The following is a 20101-nucleotide window of genomic DNA, read 5'->3' as shown; positions in this document are numbered from 1 at the left end:
ATACACAAAAACAGTAGCAATAATGTGCTTGTCCTGTTCCTGGAGCGAGCAGATGCCATTGGGCTACACTAGCACACAACAGGGACGAATTGTGACGTTATTGGCACCCGTTTGAGCAACTGATGAGCAATGGGATGACAGTGATACAGTGATACAGTGATCAAAAGATCTTAGAACAGTTGTGTACTTCTAAAGTATAATCTGTGCTACCTGTAGTTACAGTAATTCCTACTACTTAAGACACTAAATAAATTACATAGTCCAACAAGCTAGTTTTTATCTATAGAAACACAAAGTATGGTCAGCTTTATTCAATTTTTCAGATATTACCTCCTTTAGTTTGTTTCTTTTGGGCCATACCTGGTGATGCTCAGGGATACTCCTGTCTCTGTGCATAAGAATCCCTCCTGGAAGATTTTAGGGACCACATAGGGTGTTTGGGATTAAACCCAGGTTGGTCATTTGCAAAGCAACTATTCCACCCACTATACCATCTCTTTGGCCCTAGAATATTATGTATTTTTTAAATTAATCCAATTGCTTAAAAAATATACACACAATATCAAAACTACAAGCAACAACAATATTGTATGTGTGGGACTTAAACTTAATTTTTTTAATATTTTAAAATAACTTAAATATTTAAAATATTTCAGTATTTTAAATATTTAAAATTAAAGAGCGTTTCCTAAGGGGAAGGAGTGAGGTGTGAGAGATCTTTGGACATTTGTGGAGGGATTCAGACACTGGTGGTGGGTGTGGCATTGGAATACTATGCCTGGAACTCTGTTTTTAATAGTATTTTAAATCATAGAGCAGAAATAAAAATGTGGGGATTTACAAAGGCACTTTTCTTAACAAGACACTTGTATAAATTTAGTTCTCTGTTCAGTTGAGACATATATGGGGTTAATTGTTTTATTTTTTTATTTTATTTTTTTCCTTTTGGGTCACACCCAGCGATGTACAGGGTTTACTCCTGGTTCTGCACTCAGGAATTAACCCTGGCGGTGCTCAGGGGACCATATGGGATGCTGGGAATCGAACCCGGGTCGGCCGCGTCCAAGGCAAACGCCCTACCCACTGTGCTAATGCTCCAGCCCTGGGGTTAATTGTTTTAAAGGGAAAAATAATCATGTAAAACTGTATACTTTTGTAAATTCCTCATTATTCCTTAGTCTTCCATTGACTATGCTTCTATTGAGCTTTGAACTGAAATCACTTTGGCACCTTTGAGGTTACTGATTTAAAGGGAATCACAACATAGTTCTCTCATTTGAGATATGCATCATTGCCTCATACATCTCCAAGGTCTATGTACAACTTACAGGTCCTCAATCTGGTTTCTCTGACCATTGTCATAGAAGTGGTGAGCCTTGACTATTTACCTTTACTTACAAACTCAGCAGTTGGAACAAAAGCATGTTCATCGCATCAAATCAAAGTCCCATTGTATTGTAAGTGGGTGAGGAGTGTTAGGGCATATTATTTGCTTCCGAGATAGAGACTGAATTGGAACCACAGACTTTCATAAATGTATTAACACTTGAGGGTTGATTCTTGGACTAGAAAAAGTAACACTGTAAATTAATATTTGGTTATGGCACCACTACAGATAATATCTTGTAGAGAAAATGAAGGGTGACGGTTTTCAGAAGGAAGTGATCATGTAGCCTGCTATATGCTATGCACTATGTTTAATATAGCGAGTGGAATAGAAGAAGTTGAGACCATAAAAATGCTCAAAGAATGCCCTGATCAAATTTCTCTCCTTTTCCTAAACCTTCTAAAACAAGAAAGGAGGAGCTGGAGAGAGAGTAAAGTGAGTGGGGCATTGCTAGGCAGATCCAGGTTCCATTAATGGTATTCCATCATGTTTCCTGAGCATTACTGGGATAAGTCCTGAGTGCAGAGGCAAGAGTAACCCCTGAGCATCACTGAATGTGACCCAAAAACAAACAAAAAAAGAAAAAGAGGAATTATGGGCTGGAGTGATAGCACAGTGTGTAAGCATTGGCCTTGCACATGGTCGACCTGGATTCAATTCTTCTGTCCCTATCGAAGAGCCCAGCAAGCTTCTGAGAGTATCTCGCCCACTCAGCAGAGCCTGGCAAGCTATCCGTGGCATATTGGATGTGCCGGAAACAGTAACAACAAGTCTCACAATGGAGACATTACTGGTACCCACTCGAACAAACCGATGAGCAACAGGATGACAGTGATGACAGTGATACTCTGGATGCTAAAATGTTTGTCCCATGTATGGTTGTTGAAGTATTGTAAAATATATATATGTATATGTTACACTTTTTATTTATGTAAAACAATGATATGAATGAAATCCTAAAGTACACAAGAGAATTGTAGTTCTCATGTACAGTTTCCAATTGACTCTATCACCCAGTGCTCTAACAATCAGTTAGCCAAGATACTTATTTTTTCTGTTTCTTCACATTTTTCGATGCATATTGATTGTTGACTTTTAGTTCATGTTTTCTGATTCCCTAGTGCTCTATAGCACTTCTAAATTCACATAAGATATATTTAGAAGTATAATAGTGACACTCAGGAACTCTGGCATCTATAATACATTTTTCTGAGAGGTTAACAAATGTTTTCTATTGTTACTTGAGACCACAAAGAAAAAAAAAAGACATAGAATAAAATGCTAGAAAAGGGAAAGTTTGGTGATGATTAATTATGCTCTGACTTTTTTAGATAAAATATCAATTGAAGAACTGTAAATTCCCAGTCCTATAAAGAAGTATTTCTTTAGTTGGAATATTTATAACCAAATTGGATCCTGGGCTGGAGCAATAGCACAGTGGTAGGGCGTTCGCCTTTCACGCGGCTGACCAGTGTTATATTCCTCCGCCCATCTTGGAGAGCCCAGCAAGGTATTGAGAGTATCACGCCCATACGGCAGAGCCTGGAAAGTTACCCATGGCGTATTGGATATGCCAAAAACAGTAACAATAAGTCGCACAATGAAAGACGTTACTGGTGCCCGCTCAAACAAGTGGATGAGCAACAGGATGAAATTGGATCCTATTTTGACTTGGATCCTATTTTAACTAGGGAAGTAGGCAAAACCATGAATTTTTAAGAAAGTATTTCATCTCATATATGTGTAAAATCCATAATTGGTTATAACTTGCTTAGAAAACAAAATGGGCAATAGAGGAAGGGGTGAGGATATGGCTTCATAGTCAAGCCTTATAGCACAATATGAGAAAATTATAAAAATAGGGAGTACAAATTTTATGAGTGTGAAAAAATGTAATGTACAGGAACATAAAAAATTAGAAAAAATCACCAGAAAAATTAGTAGAGGGAATTATTTTTTGTTCATGTGGGACTGGAAGTACTACATTAATTAGTATATCCTCCTTTCTAAAATATTGAATTTTTAATAGCTCAATAGTACTCAACTAGAATAGTGACAATAAAATAAATTCTCATCGCATTGAAATCAAATTTGCCCATATGATATCATATTAATGAATTCTAAAGATACATATTTCATAGAGAAGAGTTTAAAATCCTTAACTAATGTGAGGCAAGGAAAACTGAAGCAAGTAAATGAAATATAGGCCCTGAAACTCAATATTTCTTAGAAGCTGTTTTTATAATTCTGCTGGAAACTAGGTACTCCATGAAACAGAACATCAACTTCTGAGGTTTTAAGAGCATCAAAGGGACTGAAAGAGAAAAGGAAGAAGACTATGTAATCTTGATCTTGATAATTCACGTGCTATTCTTTGGGGCCAAATTGAAGCAAGGTATTTTTTTAGACAAGAGCCAGAAGTCAATTAGGAGGGGGAAAGATAAGTGCCCTATCCTCTGAGGGAGTTAGGCTGAAGGGATGTGGATGCAGAGAATCCTCTCCCAAGACCCTTTGTCTTCAGCGACAAAGTCAGCCCTCAGTCAGAAAGTACGAGAGCAACCTTTATCTAATAATAAAGTGGCTGTGACTTCACACCAAAAATCATCCTCTCGTCTCTGAGGAGAAACACAATATAAGAAAGTGGAACACAGGGTGAAAAATCGGATGAAAGGAATGAGTTTGAAATAAGTGTAGACTGTGGGAGCAGCTAGAGAACCTGAGGAAATGTGAGCATTTCAGCTTTCTGTGCAAAGCTGAGTGTTGGCTTGCTTGTTCTCATTCTGCCATCCTCATTCATGCATCAAATCTCTCTCTCTCTCTCTCTCTCTCTCTCTCTCTCTCTCTCTCTCACACACACACACACACACACACACACACACACACACACAGCAGGTAACCCCACCAAAAAGCAGAAAATCAGTCTATAGAGGTTGAATGTAAGATCCCAAAAATGTTGAATCAGTTGAAGGGCAAGAAGAGGTTCACATCAATGCAGTCCTTTCGGTTTAATGTAAAAGGGAGTCTGCCTTCATAGAAAGTGACATCTAGAAATGAATCATGATTTCTTCAATTTCTTTTTCAATTATGTATTTACAGTGGCCGCTACTGTTCATAAGCACAAACTCAAAAGTGATTATATGGTTACGCACCTACATACTCAGAGCATTTTTACAATGAGGGAAGTTTGAATTTTTAAATAATCCCTTTAAGAACAGATAGACTGTCCCTAATGAATCCATGGAATATCTCAGTTCAGAAAGCTATTTTTAAATAGGCTCAGAGATTTCCCCCTCTAATGGAGAGATAAAACCTTTTACTGTGTACGGGAACGAGATCCTAAAATTAAGCCTTCTTTTTTTAAAAAAAAAAGAAAGAGAGAAAGAAAAAGAAAGATGTGGGTGAATACAGAAATCGCAGCCTCTGTGAACCCACACCAAAATAAGCAGGGGGTAGGCATCGGGCTGGTTTCAGAGTGGACCATTATTCACGGGAAAACAGCGAGATTCACTACGGAGAACATAATTCTTTTGACAGTGACAGGCTCTCATTCACAGAACCAGGACTGATGGTGCAGGCCCAGTAAGCGTGCCAAGAGGCTCAGGACCTGGATGTGGGTCCCTAATGGTGAACTGAGATCATTGCTGAGGACACTCAGTGATCACATAAGGGACACTCTGTTTGCTCTCTGGGAGATGCAGTTCATTTGCACTAATTGCAGGCTTGGGGGCCAGGAGAAGGCAGCTCTGTGTACACATACTGTATTCCCTTTGTTGGAGAAGGTAGCTCTCACGGGCCCTGTTCCTCCTGGCATTGTACGTGTGGGTGTATTAACAGAGACGTTTCACTGCCTTTAAAATATATGTGCATTTCTAATTCTTTGCACTAAGCTTACTAATAGCTGGTAAGGGGAAGCTACAATATAATAGTGAATTACTTTCCGGAAAGGTTTAGCAGATAATTCATGAAATAAAAGAAATACAAGAAAGCTTAACCCACTTACTATGGTTTATAGGATTTGGCTTCTCTCCAGAAAAGTTCAATAGTTGAAAAAACTTCAATCTGCTTATCTCTAAACCCTCTGTTTTTGGTGCATTGCTAAATTTACTAATTTTTAAATTTTTAATGCTTTCATAGTACTTGAACGAATTCACAGAGATAGAATGATTTTCATTTCTAAGAATATGTGTACTTCAATGCCTTTTTGCACAATTTTTTTTACTTATCAAACAAGTTTTGAAGGAGTTTGTAAAACCAGGAACCTCATACCTTTGAAACTGAGAAACACTGCATGTTGAAGAAAATAAACTTGTATCAAACAAGCACAGATTTAATTAATTGAAAAAAGATTTACTAAGAACTTGAAATAAGTAGAGTTGTGCTAGTCACTAAGAGAGGCAAATAGAAAAATAAAAGTAGCTTTTGTTCTAACAATGTTTATGTTGTATATAGGGAAACCAAGTATGCACATTGTGAAAAGAATCAGATAAATTAACACAACCCAATTAGATGAAAGGTGCAAACTTTAGTAAAATAATTCAGAGATATACAGTGAAAAATGTTCATTGGGAGAATCAACAAATTATTCCAGGGAAATGTAAAATATAAGTCACTGGATTTTGAATAAGAAGAATATATAGAAGTGGATAAGGTGTTTTCTGAGTACACAGAGTGGATGAAAGAGGAGTGTTGAATAAACAAAACTAACGGAAATAGAAACCCACCCAAATTTTGAGAAGAACAGTTTGGAAAAACACATCTTGGCTCAAAAATTTTAATCTGATTTAGGAATTACTGGTAATTTAATAGGGATGGAATCTATGGTAATATAGATCAATTTAGGGGACTGTGATTTATAAATGATATAATTAAGACATAATTTAGAGTGGGGAGAACATATTGAGAAGGAAAAGATAAAAGCTAAAGGGCCAATGATCTTTTATATTCAATAACATCTATTAAATCTGGGAAGGAGAGGCATTAAAAATAGCAAGTTTCTAGATAACAATTATTAATTGCAGAAATCAGATAAAAAGCTTTATGAGGTGGTCTATTTGTTATATGGTGGGAAAATGAGTGAAATATTATACTAATGTTGCCAAATAAACAGTTGGGTGGAATTGCTCAAAGAGATGAGTTGGTAAATCTATAGTATTTGTAAGTATGGGGTAGATGTCATCTCTTACAAGATAAAGGTGCCTACATATAGGCTTGGTTAATGTAAAGGGAATATTTTCTTTAAGAGTATGTTAGGCTGTATTGTGCTCATAAGCATTGGATGTAACACTACTGCTATGAAGCCAATGAAAGTAGAAGTAATGGCATATGATGTAGATGAAATATTCTGAATTGTAGGATTCTGGGTTGCATTATGTAGATCAGGAGTCATTTTAAACTCAATGTAGTTAAGAACCAGGAAAATGTAGTCAAGTCACAATGAGTTTCATTATTCTTGACGCTACATTTCAGCTCTATTTCTAAATGAACTGTGACCTTAATTGCCTCATATTGTTTTATTATCTTATTATTTTTGATGGGGTAAAGGTTGGGGCCACAACCAGCAGTGCTGGGGTATAGTCTGGCTCTGTGCTCAGGAGTTGCTCTCCATGTTGCTCAGGGGACCAGACAGTGCTAGAAATCAAACTGGCATCTGCTGCATGCGAGGCAGGAAGCTTAACCCTGTACTATGTCTCTGACCAGCATCTCATTCTTAACGCAAAAAGGCTATGATATTGGAATTATAGACACTACATGTACTATATATACTACATGGCTAGCCTTTTATTTTACTCATGAGAGTTACCTGTACTCATTTCTGTTTTGTAATTTATTACTAACAGGAACAGAATTACATTTCTAAGGATAGAACTACATGGTTTTCATTGCCAATATGATGTGAGAGAGATATTTTTTAGTTAGACAAAGAAAAATTATTGTATGGCTCTTGTAGATACTACTGGGCAAATCTATATATCTGATGTAATTTTAAGCAAAAGGAGGAGAACTTGTATAAAATTAATAATCAGATTATGTGTGATTTTCACTGATAAGTTAAAAAGAACTTGATATTCTCCTAAAATTACATGTTTAAATGTGGTAACTGACTTTATATAGGTAAGACCTTAGAAAGAAAGGAATCTATAAAGAAGGGCGGGGAGATGGTTCAACAGGTGAGAACAAGCTGTGCATGTGGGAGACCTGTGTTGAGTCCCTGGCACCCCCCACCACTGGGAGCAATTCCAGGCACAAAAAACCAGAAATACCGCCCAATCATCACTGGGTTGGCTCAAAAGCCAAAAAAGAAAAAACAAAAAAGTAAATATAAAGAAAATAAGTAAAGAGGTAAATTGGGGACTCCTCTAAAACTCTTATTCACGTAGAGAAAAAAGATGATTTTGGTAAACTACATATCAAGTTAAAAATTGGCAGATTTTATGCTCATATATATACACACACACACATATATATCACAAATTAAATCATTTACCATAGAGGGAAATGAGTGAACATGTACATTATTTCCAAAAAGGAAAAATGTTTCAGCACACAGAAATTGTTAACTCTACCTTAAAGGATGTGAGCAAATAGTGGCATATGCCTCCCTGAGAGATTTTCATGCTGTGATATAAAACATAGTATCATTTGGTGATATAAGACTTAGAAGCTAAGAGCATAGACTTCAGACCCACATTTCCTACACATGATTTACAATTATTGGTCAGACTATTAAACCACAGTGTATATCAATGTCCTAATTTGTAAAAGAATATCTAGCCAGCCAAACTCTTAGAATTAAATGAACTTATAATGAATTGGGATTGACAGCACATGATAAATATATAAAAGTGAGTTAATTGTTATATGTGATTTATTGATTGTTTTAGTGTTCTTTTGTGGTAGAAAAGTTATTTTGGCATACTTTCCTCAGTCTGCTAGTTTGCCCATTGACTATACTATTTATGTTCTAAACTAAGATTTGACATGGATTACTATAATAATTTCATAATCTACACACAATACTGTTAACAAAAACTTAAGCAATAATTTTCTCAACAAGTGTCCTGTATCTGGTGAATATATAAGGAAGGGTGGGGGTGGACAATGCTAGGACAATGGTGCTAGAGGAAAAAGGAGGTTAAGGTTAAAAAAACAAATAATTGAGTAAATTTGTAAAAGAAGGGAGTAAAAATAGATTTTAAACTTTCTGTTGAATAAGTCACTATTAAAATAAAGATATTTCAAAGATAGAAGCTGCCAAAAAGGAAGATGAACATATTTTGTAGATTGAGACAGTCTCATATTTGGACATTGGTAAAAAGGTGCCTAATGCACCCAATGATCATTTCCTAAACAAAGAAAAGGAAATGATTACATAAGGGCCACTTGTCCAGGCAGGCTTACTGAACCATTGTTGGTGGGCTCTTAACTGTTTCAGGCTGACAGGTCCAGACAGTCACACAGCCAAGGTTGGTCAAGAAAAATTGAACCCAATCCATTTTAAAGATTGACCAGCCACAGAATGGCACCATTCTTCCTATTCAAAGAATGAACAGAAGGGATGTGTAATTGAGGAGTCTGTGATTCAGGGCACAGAGGGATAGCACAGCAGGTAAGGCACATCCTTTGCATGAAGTCAACCCTATTCAATCCCCGACATCCCATATGGTGTCCTGAGCACAGCCAGAAGTGATTCCTGAGTGTATAATGAGGACTAACCCATGAACCTTGCTAGGCGTAGCCTCCAAATAAATAAACAAATGAACAGAAAAGAATTTGTGAGGAAAGGGCCGAAGAGGTAGTATAGGCAGTAGGTAAAGAGCTTGACCTGCAGGTGGCTTACCTCAGTTTCACTTTCCAGCAGCACATATGTGCCCTGAAACACTGCCAATAGTGACCCTTGAGCACAGACCCAGGAGTACACCCCAAACACTGCTGAGTTTTTCCACCCTATACCTCGCAAAAAATAAAAAAAGAATATGTGAATCTAGTACACTTCACTTTATCTGCCCCACACATTTTTTGATTAAAAATCAAAGTCAATGATTCAAGTCTAAACAGGGCCACTGACTTTATATTTCCAATACAACCAATACAATAATTAAATACTTCATGCATTTCCTCTGGTTTCAACTTCTTTTCCCTTTCGCTTTTGCTTCCATGCAGATAATTATTTTTTTGCTTCTTATAAAAAGGATCAATATGAAAAACGATGTACTATCAAGTTAAATTTATTACACGAAGGAAAACAAATATTTTGACCCAGGAACTTTAGAATAAATGCTAAGATACTGATTGTTTAAAAATAACCAGATTGTATTAAATATGGAGAAATTACAATATGTACCTATAGTGATTTTAAGCATTTAGGTCCAGAAATCAACTATTGCTAGGGTCAGAGAATGTTTTAAAACAAAAATGAACTAATAGAGGAGGTTATTATCCTGAGTTATCAAGATGAAACTATTTTTCAAGCTTTATATCTTGATTTATACATATAAGAATTTGGTGTCCTATGTTCAATAAATAAATTATTTATATACTTATTTTTGGTCTGGGGGCCACACCTGACAGTACATGAGGGATAGTCCTGGCTCAAGATACATTTCCTGATATGCCTGGGTGATCACGTGGTGCCAAGAATGGAAACTGGGACTTTCAGAAGCAAATTATGCATTCTGGTCCTTTGAGCTATATTCTCAGTTCAATGAAGAAAAATTTTTCAGGGTTTTTGAACAAGGAAAATAAGAAGTAAGCTTTGAGACTCATACCCGAGGGCAGTAGAAATAAGAACCTGGAAAACTGGCTCACAGCGGAAAGCTTGGTACAAGTGATGCAGGTGGGAGGGCAATTAGGATAGAGAAGCCCACTATACAGCAAAATGATCACTCAGGACAAGAACTGAGTGCAGAAGGTAGGTAACGGGATAAACATGATAACCTTTCAGTACCTGTCTTGAAAACCATAACACACAAAAGGAAAGAGAGAGAAAGAGAATGAGAGAGAGACAGACAGACAGAGAGAGACAGACAGAGAGACAGAGAGACAAGAGAAGTGCCTGCCACAAAGGCAAGCTGGGGAGAGTGGGGGATGGTAGGAAGGGAAACTGGGAAAATTGGTGGCAGGAAATGTACACTGATGAAGAGATGGATGTTGAAACATTGCATGACTGAAACTCAATATTGAACAACTTTGTAACTGTGTATCTTATAGTGATTCAAGACAAAAAAAAAGAAAGAAAAGAAAAGGTAAGTTTGTGGATGGCGGGAAACAGGCAGAGTTGGTGGTAGGAAAAGTATGCTGGTGAAAGAAGGGATTGGAACATCAGATGACTGAAACCGAATCATAAACAATTTTGCAACTGTGTAGCTGAAGGTGATTGAATAAAAAATATTTAAAGTAATTCAGCATGAAAATTTTAATACTGTGACAGTATAAGATGCAGCACAACCATAAATAAAAATAAAGACATCAAAGTGGTAGTACAACATATTTTAAAAGCCATATGTGTTCAAGGTACATATGTTAATACTTTTTCAAGAGCTTTAATACAGCCCTGAGATTGTCAATGGCCACTGGCATGCCACTATTAAAGAAATAAGCAAGTAATACAAACTTGGGAATCTTATTCTAAACTTGGAGGTAAAGAAAAAGTTCTAATTCTGTTTTAGTAAAACTTAGCTACGGATAATATGAAAGAAATTTCTTTAGTTTTGTTTGTAGGCCACACTTGGTGCTGCTCAGTATTCCTCCTGGCTCTGTGCTCAGGGATCACTCAGTGCTAATCAGGAAACCCTCTGGGGTGCCTGAGATCTGATCTGGGTCAGTTATATGTAAAGTAAGGGCCTCAACCCCTGGAATATTTCCCTAACTCTGGAAACATACCAATTTAATAAATTAAGATTTTGATTTTCTATTAATATAAAAATAAAACAAACCCATACCGGCATAATTTTCATAGTTAAAAGTATTTATATATGTAATATGATAGATCATAAATGATATGTTTAACTAATTCTTTCCGTGTTCAAGGGTAGGTTATACTGTCACTGCGTAATGATGCATTCTCCACTGGGTCCTACCAAGAGGGTCACGGAGGAGAGTAAATACAGAGACGTTTAATAGCTGTAAGTCATTTCAAGAACTGACACTGAAATGAACTACATCACACAACACAGCCTGAAGTGTAAGAATAGTCTGAATTTCTTAAAATATATTTAATCTACTATTAATTCACAAAATCTCAGAACTTCAATCATATTAATGACATATAACCATCTTCTAAGAGAACCAAACATCCCACTATATTGTCACTAATATTATAAATAAAACCCCAAATCAAGGAAGTTGGATGAATAACTTGTCAGGTCAAAATAAAAATTAAAATTCAAAAATGTTAAGGTTGAAAAAAACATTTTTGTATGAAAGATTACAACTATTATATGGGAGCTAAGAATAAAGTCCTTTCTACTTATATTCAAATCCTTTCTGAAGATATTTATAGCTATATACACAAACATAATATGTAAAATATAAAAATAAATATGCATACACACCACATTTGAAATATTCTAAGTAAAATGTCTTTAAAAAATAGCTGATGAACCTATTAAAAATGTAATTGACTAACCTGGCGTCACTACTACTCCATTTCCATTGACCACAGGCCTTTCTTCCTCTTCCTCCTCAGGAGGCTCTATACTTGCTTTCTCCATGTTGCTCACTGATTTATTTCTCTTCCGTTTCCCTTCAGCACTTGGAGTGGCTCCCGGAAGTATCTGGTCTGTTACATTTAATAATGGTGCTGGTTCGGCTGGAGGCTTCGGAGTACCGTAGTAATTGTCTGCAAGTGATACCAAAAACACTGTGAAATTAAATATTTCTCTTATTTCCATCATTACTTGTAAAAATGGGAATTATAATGACAAATGTGTTTATAAGTAATATCCACATTTATCTCCAGACAATCTTTTAGTCTTTGTGTGACTATAAACAACAGAGCTTTGAGTTTCTTGGCTTGCACATTGAAATCCCTGCAATGAACTCATCTTTCTGTTTTGTTTTATTTACTATGCAGTTTGGCCTTCCTTCCTTCCTTCCTTCCTTCCTTCCTTCCTTCTTTCCCCCTTCTTCCTTCCTTCCTCCCTTCCTTCCTCCCTCCCTTCCTTCTTCTCTCCCTTTCTTCCTCCCTCCCTTCCTTCCTCCCTCCCTCCCTCCCTCCCTCCCTCCCTCCCTCCCTCCCTTCCTTCCTTCCTTCCTTCCTTCCTTCTTTCCCCCTTCTTCCTTCCTTCCTCCCTTCCTTCCTCCCTCCCTTCCTTCTTCTCTCCCTTTCTTCCTCCCTCCCTTCCTTCCTCCCTCCCTCCCTCCCTCCCTCCCTTCCTTCCTTCCTTCCTTCCTTCCTTCCTTCCTTCCTTCCTTCCTTCCTTCCTTCCTTCCTTCCTTCCTTCCTTCCTTCCTTCCTTCCTCCCTTCCTCCCTCCCTCCCTCCCTCCCTCCCTTCCTTCTTTCTTACCATAAATACTAAGGAGCCAGAGCTATAGGACCCTTGACTTGCACTGATTCCTCAGCACCCCATGTGGTGCCCTCAGACCCCTTAAGCATCCCTGGATATAGCCGCCCCAAAAAACAAACAAAAGAAGCATATAAATCTATCTTTATGTTCATATTTGTGATAATCCAAAGCATGATCTTTTGTATTTTTTTCATATAATGTGAACTATTTTTTTAATTATTCAAAAATTTTATAACAAGCTTTAATTTTAATCTCTTTATATTCGAATAAAGATACTGGTAACTTTTATAAAAAACAAACCCCAATTCATTCTGGAAAGCACAATGTTCTCGCTTCCTTCTTCCTACACATGCCCATTCCCAGCCTCCAGCCCAGCAGAATATCTCCATGGCTGCTGACAGAGGGCCTCTGCTGCTCTCATCACTCCTCAGATTATCAAGCACTCTTTTCCACAGTTACATGATCAGGTCTATGAATCACTTGTTTTTCTTGCCAGTTCTCCAAATGTCTTAAAGAAGATTTATTTAACTTCTACTTCTCTCTGTAAAGAGCATAGTACATAATAGCTACAAAACTGATGCCTACTAGGTGAACTTCCTTGTATTAGCAAAGCATGTAACTTCAAAAGAACCTAACATTTTGATGGATCAAGAAAAGCTGTGTTTTTTTTTAAATTATTATTATTTGTTTTTGTGTCTGGCCCATACTCAACAGTGCTCAGAGGCTACTTCTGACCACACCTAATAGTACTCAGGGATCATTACTAGAATTGCTCAGGGGACCGTTTGCAGCACTGGGTATTGAGTCAGAGTTGGCAGCATCAAGGCAAATGCCTGACCTGCTGTACTATCTCTCCAACCCCATATTGGGTATTTAGGAATCTGTGTTATACTTGTACAAGCAATTTATAGCTCACATTGACATTGTCAATTACTTGAATAATTTATGCACTCATTTGTTCACTCATTCATGAAAATCTTTAATTAGTACTGACCATCAACACAGTCACTCCTGCATATGCTTGTAGCTAGGTGGAGGGGGGGATGAGTATAATATAAACATTGAATAAGAATCTTTCAGATTCTTATCAGTCTAGTGTGGAAAACAAACATTTGACACCAAGTAGATAAGTGCTCTAACAGGAAATGAGATTAAGCACTTCAATCAAGGAGACAGAGGAGGAAGCACACTTCACCATCTGTGAGGCCACAGAAAGCAATGGAGAAAGCAGCATGCTGTGAAGAAAACAACCTTTAATTAGAAGACAAGAGGTCTAGCCTTGACTTTTCTACATACTTTTCAAGCAAGCTACTAAACCTTGGTGAGATTCTATTTCTTCACCTATGTACTAGAAATATCAAAATTTTGAACCACCTGGATTCTGAGTTGCAAACAACCAAGCGTAGTCAAGGTAAGTAAAACATGAGAAGATAGATAACTAGTTGAAAGAAGATGATGATGGGTAGAAATTAAGAAGTTCAGTTCATAACATTAGCTTTGCCCAAGACCGGAAGACCTCACTTGTTCCACTGCCCTAGCTCCAGTGCTCAGACATCAAGCTTTCCTAGGAATGAGAGTCAACCCCTTTAAGCATATATGATTCAATTGATTCCAAGAACACTATAAGACAGGGTTTTCTCATCGGCTGAGCATCAATCACGAGAGAGTCTGAGCTCCCAGATTAGCAGAATACAATGTCTACTCTCCACCAATTTTTGAAGAAGGGGCCAGATCCCTAGCTTCCATGGGTTTATATCAGAACTCTCCCAAGGGAGGAAGTTTCTTTCCGTGCTGGCCAGACAGAAATGACAAATGTCCATTCCATCTGCCCTCAGTACTGAGTTGTTATGAGGGTGAAGAATATCTGAAAGAGTTTCATAAACTGTAATATTGCAGTAAGTTTAGTGTCTGTGTAAACTCATGCTGTTGAGATGTGATGGAATATTCTGAAGGCAAAGGTGCTCTAATGCTGCTGCTTTTTTACACAAATATTCATAGTTATAAAAGCATTCAGAAAAATATTACCATGTAAATTGGTTCTTAGATGTGTAGAAATTTTATACAGAAATTGGCAAAGTGGCTGACAAACATTTTGCTAAAGGTTACCTTCTAATTTGATTTTGAGCTTTCAAATGAATCAAAACTTTAAATGTAGTGACCGTATTCTGAACAAATAAAAACTGGTACTTGCTCTCTAGGAATCTATCGACTTCTTTATTTCAGCATCCGTAGGACTAGCATAGCTGTTAGCAGATTGCCTATGCTTACCACGGAATCTCAATACTAATCTAATAAACCTATTGTACAACTAGTAAATGTCACAATAAATAATTTTAAATAGTATTGAAAATTTAAAGTATATACAGCTCTAAAAAAGTGTATCACACTTAGCTGTTTAAAAAAATTCATCTTTAAAAGTTTAAATTTTCCAAATGTAGAAAATGAAGCTTACAAATTAGAAATAAACACATAGTGTAGACTAAAAACCATTAAATAACAGTTATTGAATAAATATAACTAAATAATTATTGGCTTATGATTATCATATATAAGTACATCTCCTATTTTTATCATTTGATTTATAGAAAATGAATTCATTCTTTCAGATTCAAATTACTTAAAAACATTACACTGGTGAGGTAATATCATTGCTCTTTTGATTTGCTTTTCCTTGACAATAAGGAATGAAGAGCACTTTTTCATGTACCTACTGGCCAACTGTCTGTCTTCTTTGAGAAAATGTCTATTCAATGTTTCTTTGTATTTTTCATATTTTTCTTTTGTTATTAAGGTTTGCAAGTGCTTTCTAAATTTTGGCTATTAGCCCTTTGTCCAATATGTGAACAAATACTTTCTCTTAGTCCATAGGGTGTCCTTTAACTCTAGTCATTGTTTCTTTTTCAGTGCAGAAGCTTCTTAATTAAATGTAATCCCATTTGTTTATTTTTGCTTCTGTTTGCTTGACCAAGGGTATTGAATCACTGAAGATGCCTCCGAATCAATATCGTGTAGAGCTCTGCCTATGTTTTCTCTAATGTAGTTTATGGATTTGGGTCTAATCAAGATTTCAATCCATCTTGAATTAACATCTTTTCTTGTTTGGTTGTTGGTTTGGGACCTCATCCAGCAATGTTGGGGGTTACTTCTAGCTTTGTGCACAAAAATTACTCCTAGCAGTCCTCAGGGGTGCCCATGTGCAAGGCAAGTTTCTCAACACTTGCACTCTTTCTCCAACCCCCTGAGTTTTTGTATGCTGTGAGATAGGGAAACAGTGAAATATCACCTCACGCTAGTAAGACTAATGCACATTAAAAAGAAAAAAAATGAGTCCTTGTGCGAATGTGGGAAAAGGGAAATATCACCACCATTTATGAAAACGTCATAACGTTCAGCTTTTCTGGAAAACAGTATGACAACTTCTCAAAAAAAAAAAAAGAATTTGGCTTTCATATGGCCCAGCTATTCCACTTGGTTGATATTTTTACAAGAACACAAAAATGAAATCTCAAAAAGAAATTTGCACTCCTATGTTTATTGCAGCACTATTTCAAGTGTCCAAGAACAGGTGAGTGGATACAATAATTGTTTATATATATATACACATAGAATACTATTCAACTCTAAGATAAGCTAAAAATCATGCAATTCACTGGATTAGGGTGTGGGTGGGATGAGACATTCCGTCAGTGGTGGAGGGATGTGACGCCTCTGGTGGTGGGTGTGGTGTTGGGGACACTTTATGCCTGAAACATTATAAGTAACATTATTTTAAATCACGGTGTCTAAATAAAAATGAAAAGCTAAGGAACAGTGGAATTCATGCTTTTGTGTTTGGTTGTTTTATGGCTTCACCTGTAGGTGCTCAAAGATATTCCTAGCACTGTGCTCAGAGATCACTTCTGGTGGTGCTCAGGACACCCGATGTCGTTTGTCAGGGATCAAACTAAGGCCCACCATGCCCCACCCACTGTATTATTTTTCTAACCCATCTATAATTTTTAAGCACAAATCATTAGCTAAGAAGTTGTTATTACTATCACTGTCACTGTCACTGTCACCCTGTTGCTCATCAAGTTGCTCGAGCGGGCATCAGTAACGTCTCCATTCGTCCCTATCATGTGCTAATGTAGCCCAATGGTGTATCAGGGGCTCTTTCAGGACCAGGGGAATGAGGACCATCGTTGTTACTGTTTTTGGCATATCGAGTACACCCCTGGTAGCTTGCTAGTCTCTGCCATGATTACTATTAGCAGTAATAATAAATTAAAAGACATAAATAACCCAGAAAGATTAAATTTGAAAAAATATTCATAGAGAATAAGCTATTATTAAAAATACAGTGCACATAACAAGAAAACAAAAAACAGTAAACTTAATTAGCAATAGTAGAAGATTTAGCTGGGTAACTAAATCTTGCAAATAACTCCCTGATGTAAGTGCATACAATTCATACATTTAAAATATATCAATGTTTTAAAGGAGAGAGAGAACAAAAGGGAATACCCTGCCACAGAAGCGGGGTAGGGGGATGGGCTTGGGGGGTGGGAGGGATACTGGGTTTATTGTTGGTGGAGAATGGACACTGGTGGAGGGATGGGTTCTGGAACATTGTGTGAGGGAAACACAAGGACAAAAATGTGTAAATCTGAAACTGTACCCTCACGGTGATTCACAAATTAAAAAATAAATATATTAAATATATATATATCAATGTTTTCAGAAAATAATACATTTTAAAATGTAATAATTTTGGAACACTTTCCATTAAGAATGTAGTTCTATATATGGTACTAGGATTTAGTAAATCTGAAAATATCAAAAACCAAAAACATAATAAGATAATATAATGCCCAACAGGTCAGAAGCTAGTGAGATAAATATGACTTTGACTCCCTATCCTTTATATCTCTTTGTACTTTTAAGTTGATTTCATTTAAGTGGAACGTGAAGCTGTAAGCTAATTAAATCAACTACAGTAACTATTACAATTAACCTCATCACAAGTTAAATTTTCTGAGTTAGGCATCCTTGTGGGTATTTTGTCAATGCATTCTCACTTCAAATTATGTATTAGAATGACTTGCACCACACAGTGTTACTAAAAAGATGAACAATAATGCAGATGTATAGTATGGCTAATATAGAATTGGTGTTTGGAATACAGTGTATGGTGGATACTTTTCACACATGACAATCTGAAGAAGTTATTCTGCCTTTGTAGTTTATAGAAAATGGAGAATCTAAAAAACTGGACTATTTCCAAATATCATACATAAGGCAGGGGAAACCATTTTTGACTTAAGAAACTTGTTTCTTTCCAAATCCTATTTTTCCTCTCAAAACATAATTTAATGTTTAATGCAACTTGCAACCTGCCCAGAATTCATGTAAAAAAGTCATTCAAAAACCACAATTGGTGAGCACAAAAATATTAATTTTAAAAGGAAAATGGCAAGTTATATCAATTTTTTCGTCCTTTCTTCCAAAACTCATGTGTGTGTTTATGTGTGTATGTGTTTGTGTGTGTGCATGTGTATGTGTGTGATTTGAATGAGGCTGAAAAATAAGCTTTTCACTGAATACATTTGTATATGTAAAGAATGACCCAATTTTAGTGATTTTATGAGTTTAGTATAAACTTTTAGTAACTTTAATGTAAGGACAAAATGAAAATACAATAGAGAATCGTTTACCTCATTCTATCATAATTGGGATAAACTATACACTTATGTGGCATTTTCATGACAGTGGATCAACATATTTTTGGATGTACAGCATTACAATTTTATATTTGCATATATTGTGACAAAAAGTTGGGTTAATATCCAATTTTTTTCCTTTAGGATGAAAACGTTCAAGATTTACCCTCTTAGCAATTTCTTAATCTACAATATAATAATATTAATGATACTTGTATTATCATTCCCATGAAATTTATTCTGTAACTGCAAGTTTGCTTCCTTTGACTACCTTCATATTCTGTCCAACTCCTCATCTCTGCTACCCTTTACAATTACAACATCAATTCTCTTTCCCTATGAGTTTATTTTAGTCCTCCCTGCCCTCGCATATTCCACATAAAAGTCAGATCTCCATTGTCTTATTTTTAAGTGATGATCTGGGACAATAAGGTATCAGGGATCTAACCCAGCACCTTGTACACACAAGACTTCTATTCTTCCACTTGAGCCACATCTTCTAACCCCATTCCTTAACTTTTGAAGTATTTATTAGGGCTAATATTTTGAAGTGTTTCTATGAGACACCATGATGTACAGTGCTGTTTCTGATAAGCTTCTGTGCATTCTCCATCCCCAAATACACTCTCCTAGTGTGTCCGCTTCCCTCCACCACTGGCTTTAGATGATGGGGCGGTAGTACAGTGGCTAGGGCATTTGCCTTGCACGTGGCCGACCCAGGTTCAATACCCAGCATCCTATATGGTCCCTCAAGCACCTCCAGGAGTAATTCCTGAGTGCAGAGCCAGGAGAAACCCCTGAGCATAGCTGGGTGTGACCCAAAAAAGAAAAAAAAGATAATGAATTTTTAAATAAGGATATTATTATGAAAAGTTTAAGCAGGCTTCATGCACCCATTTATGACATCATAAATATGAAAATGGATTTTAGAAATTTGTATAAAAATAATTATGTGTAAGAATAGCAGAGCCTTTGGCACCTTAACGGTGGTGAAAGTGTAACTTTCTACATCAAAAGCATAAACAAAACAGTACTGTAATTATATTACCACAATAACAACAAATGAAAAATAATTATTTATTAAACTTGCATACCTGCTTTAAAATATTAAAAGCATTTAATAAACGTAACATTCTACTGGACACTGTTATACTGATTTTTTTCACACAGAAAGGGATTAATTTTGATCGCATTGCTCTGTACTAAACACAGCTAGAATAATTTTGGGGAGAATCTAATCCATTCTCCAATATCTTGTGGATGGGAGGCACAGATGTTGTCTTGAAAGCTATTCATGGTGGTACTTGGGTTGGACTATGCAAGGAAATTTCCTTTTCCCTGTCCTAGTTCTTTGTTCTTTCATTACACAATTTTATGCAAATTCACTTTTAAGTCACACAAAACAAATGGAAATCTCTAAGGAAATTTTGTTGTACCACACTAGAGGATGAACATGGAAATAGTCCTGTTGCTATATATCCACTCTTGTTAGACCAAACAACCTTTTCAC

The 20101-nt window shown here is 36.4% G+C and overlaps 1 protein-coding gene across 11 annotated transcripts in view; it reads right to left on the bottom strand.

The window, feature by feature from the left end:
* MAGI2 (membrane associated guanylate kinase, WW and PDZ domain containing 2) overlaps window positions 1-20101 on the bottom strand; it is a 1445467-nt gene that overhangs the window by 501762 nt on the left and 923604 nt on the right. For all 11 annotated transcript variants that reach the window (XM_055133467.1, XM_055133407.1, XM_055133431.1 and 8 more), the window contains one exon: window positions 12012-12224. In XM_055133467.1, the coding sequence (XP_054989442.1) occupies window positions 12012-12224 (213 nt within the window). The remainder of the gene's footprint in view (window positions 1-12011; window positions 12225-20101) is intronic.

Source organism: Sorex araneus, chromosome 1, assembly GCF_027595985.1.
Source record: "Sorex araneus isolate mSorAra2 chromosome 1, mSorAra2.pri, whole genome shotgun sequence".
Lineage (NCBI taxonomy): Eukaryota > Metazoa > Chordata > Mammalia > Eulipotyphla > Soricidae > Sorex > Sorex araneus.
The sequence above is the reverse complement of the archived record's forward strand: the minus strand, read 5'-3'. Positions and strand labels throughout refer to the sequence as shown.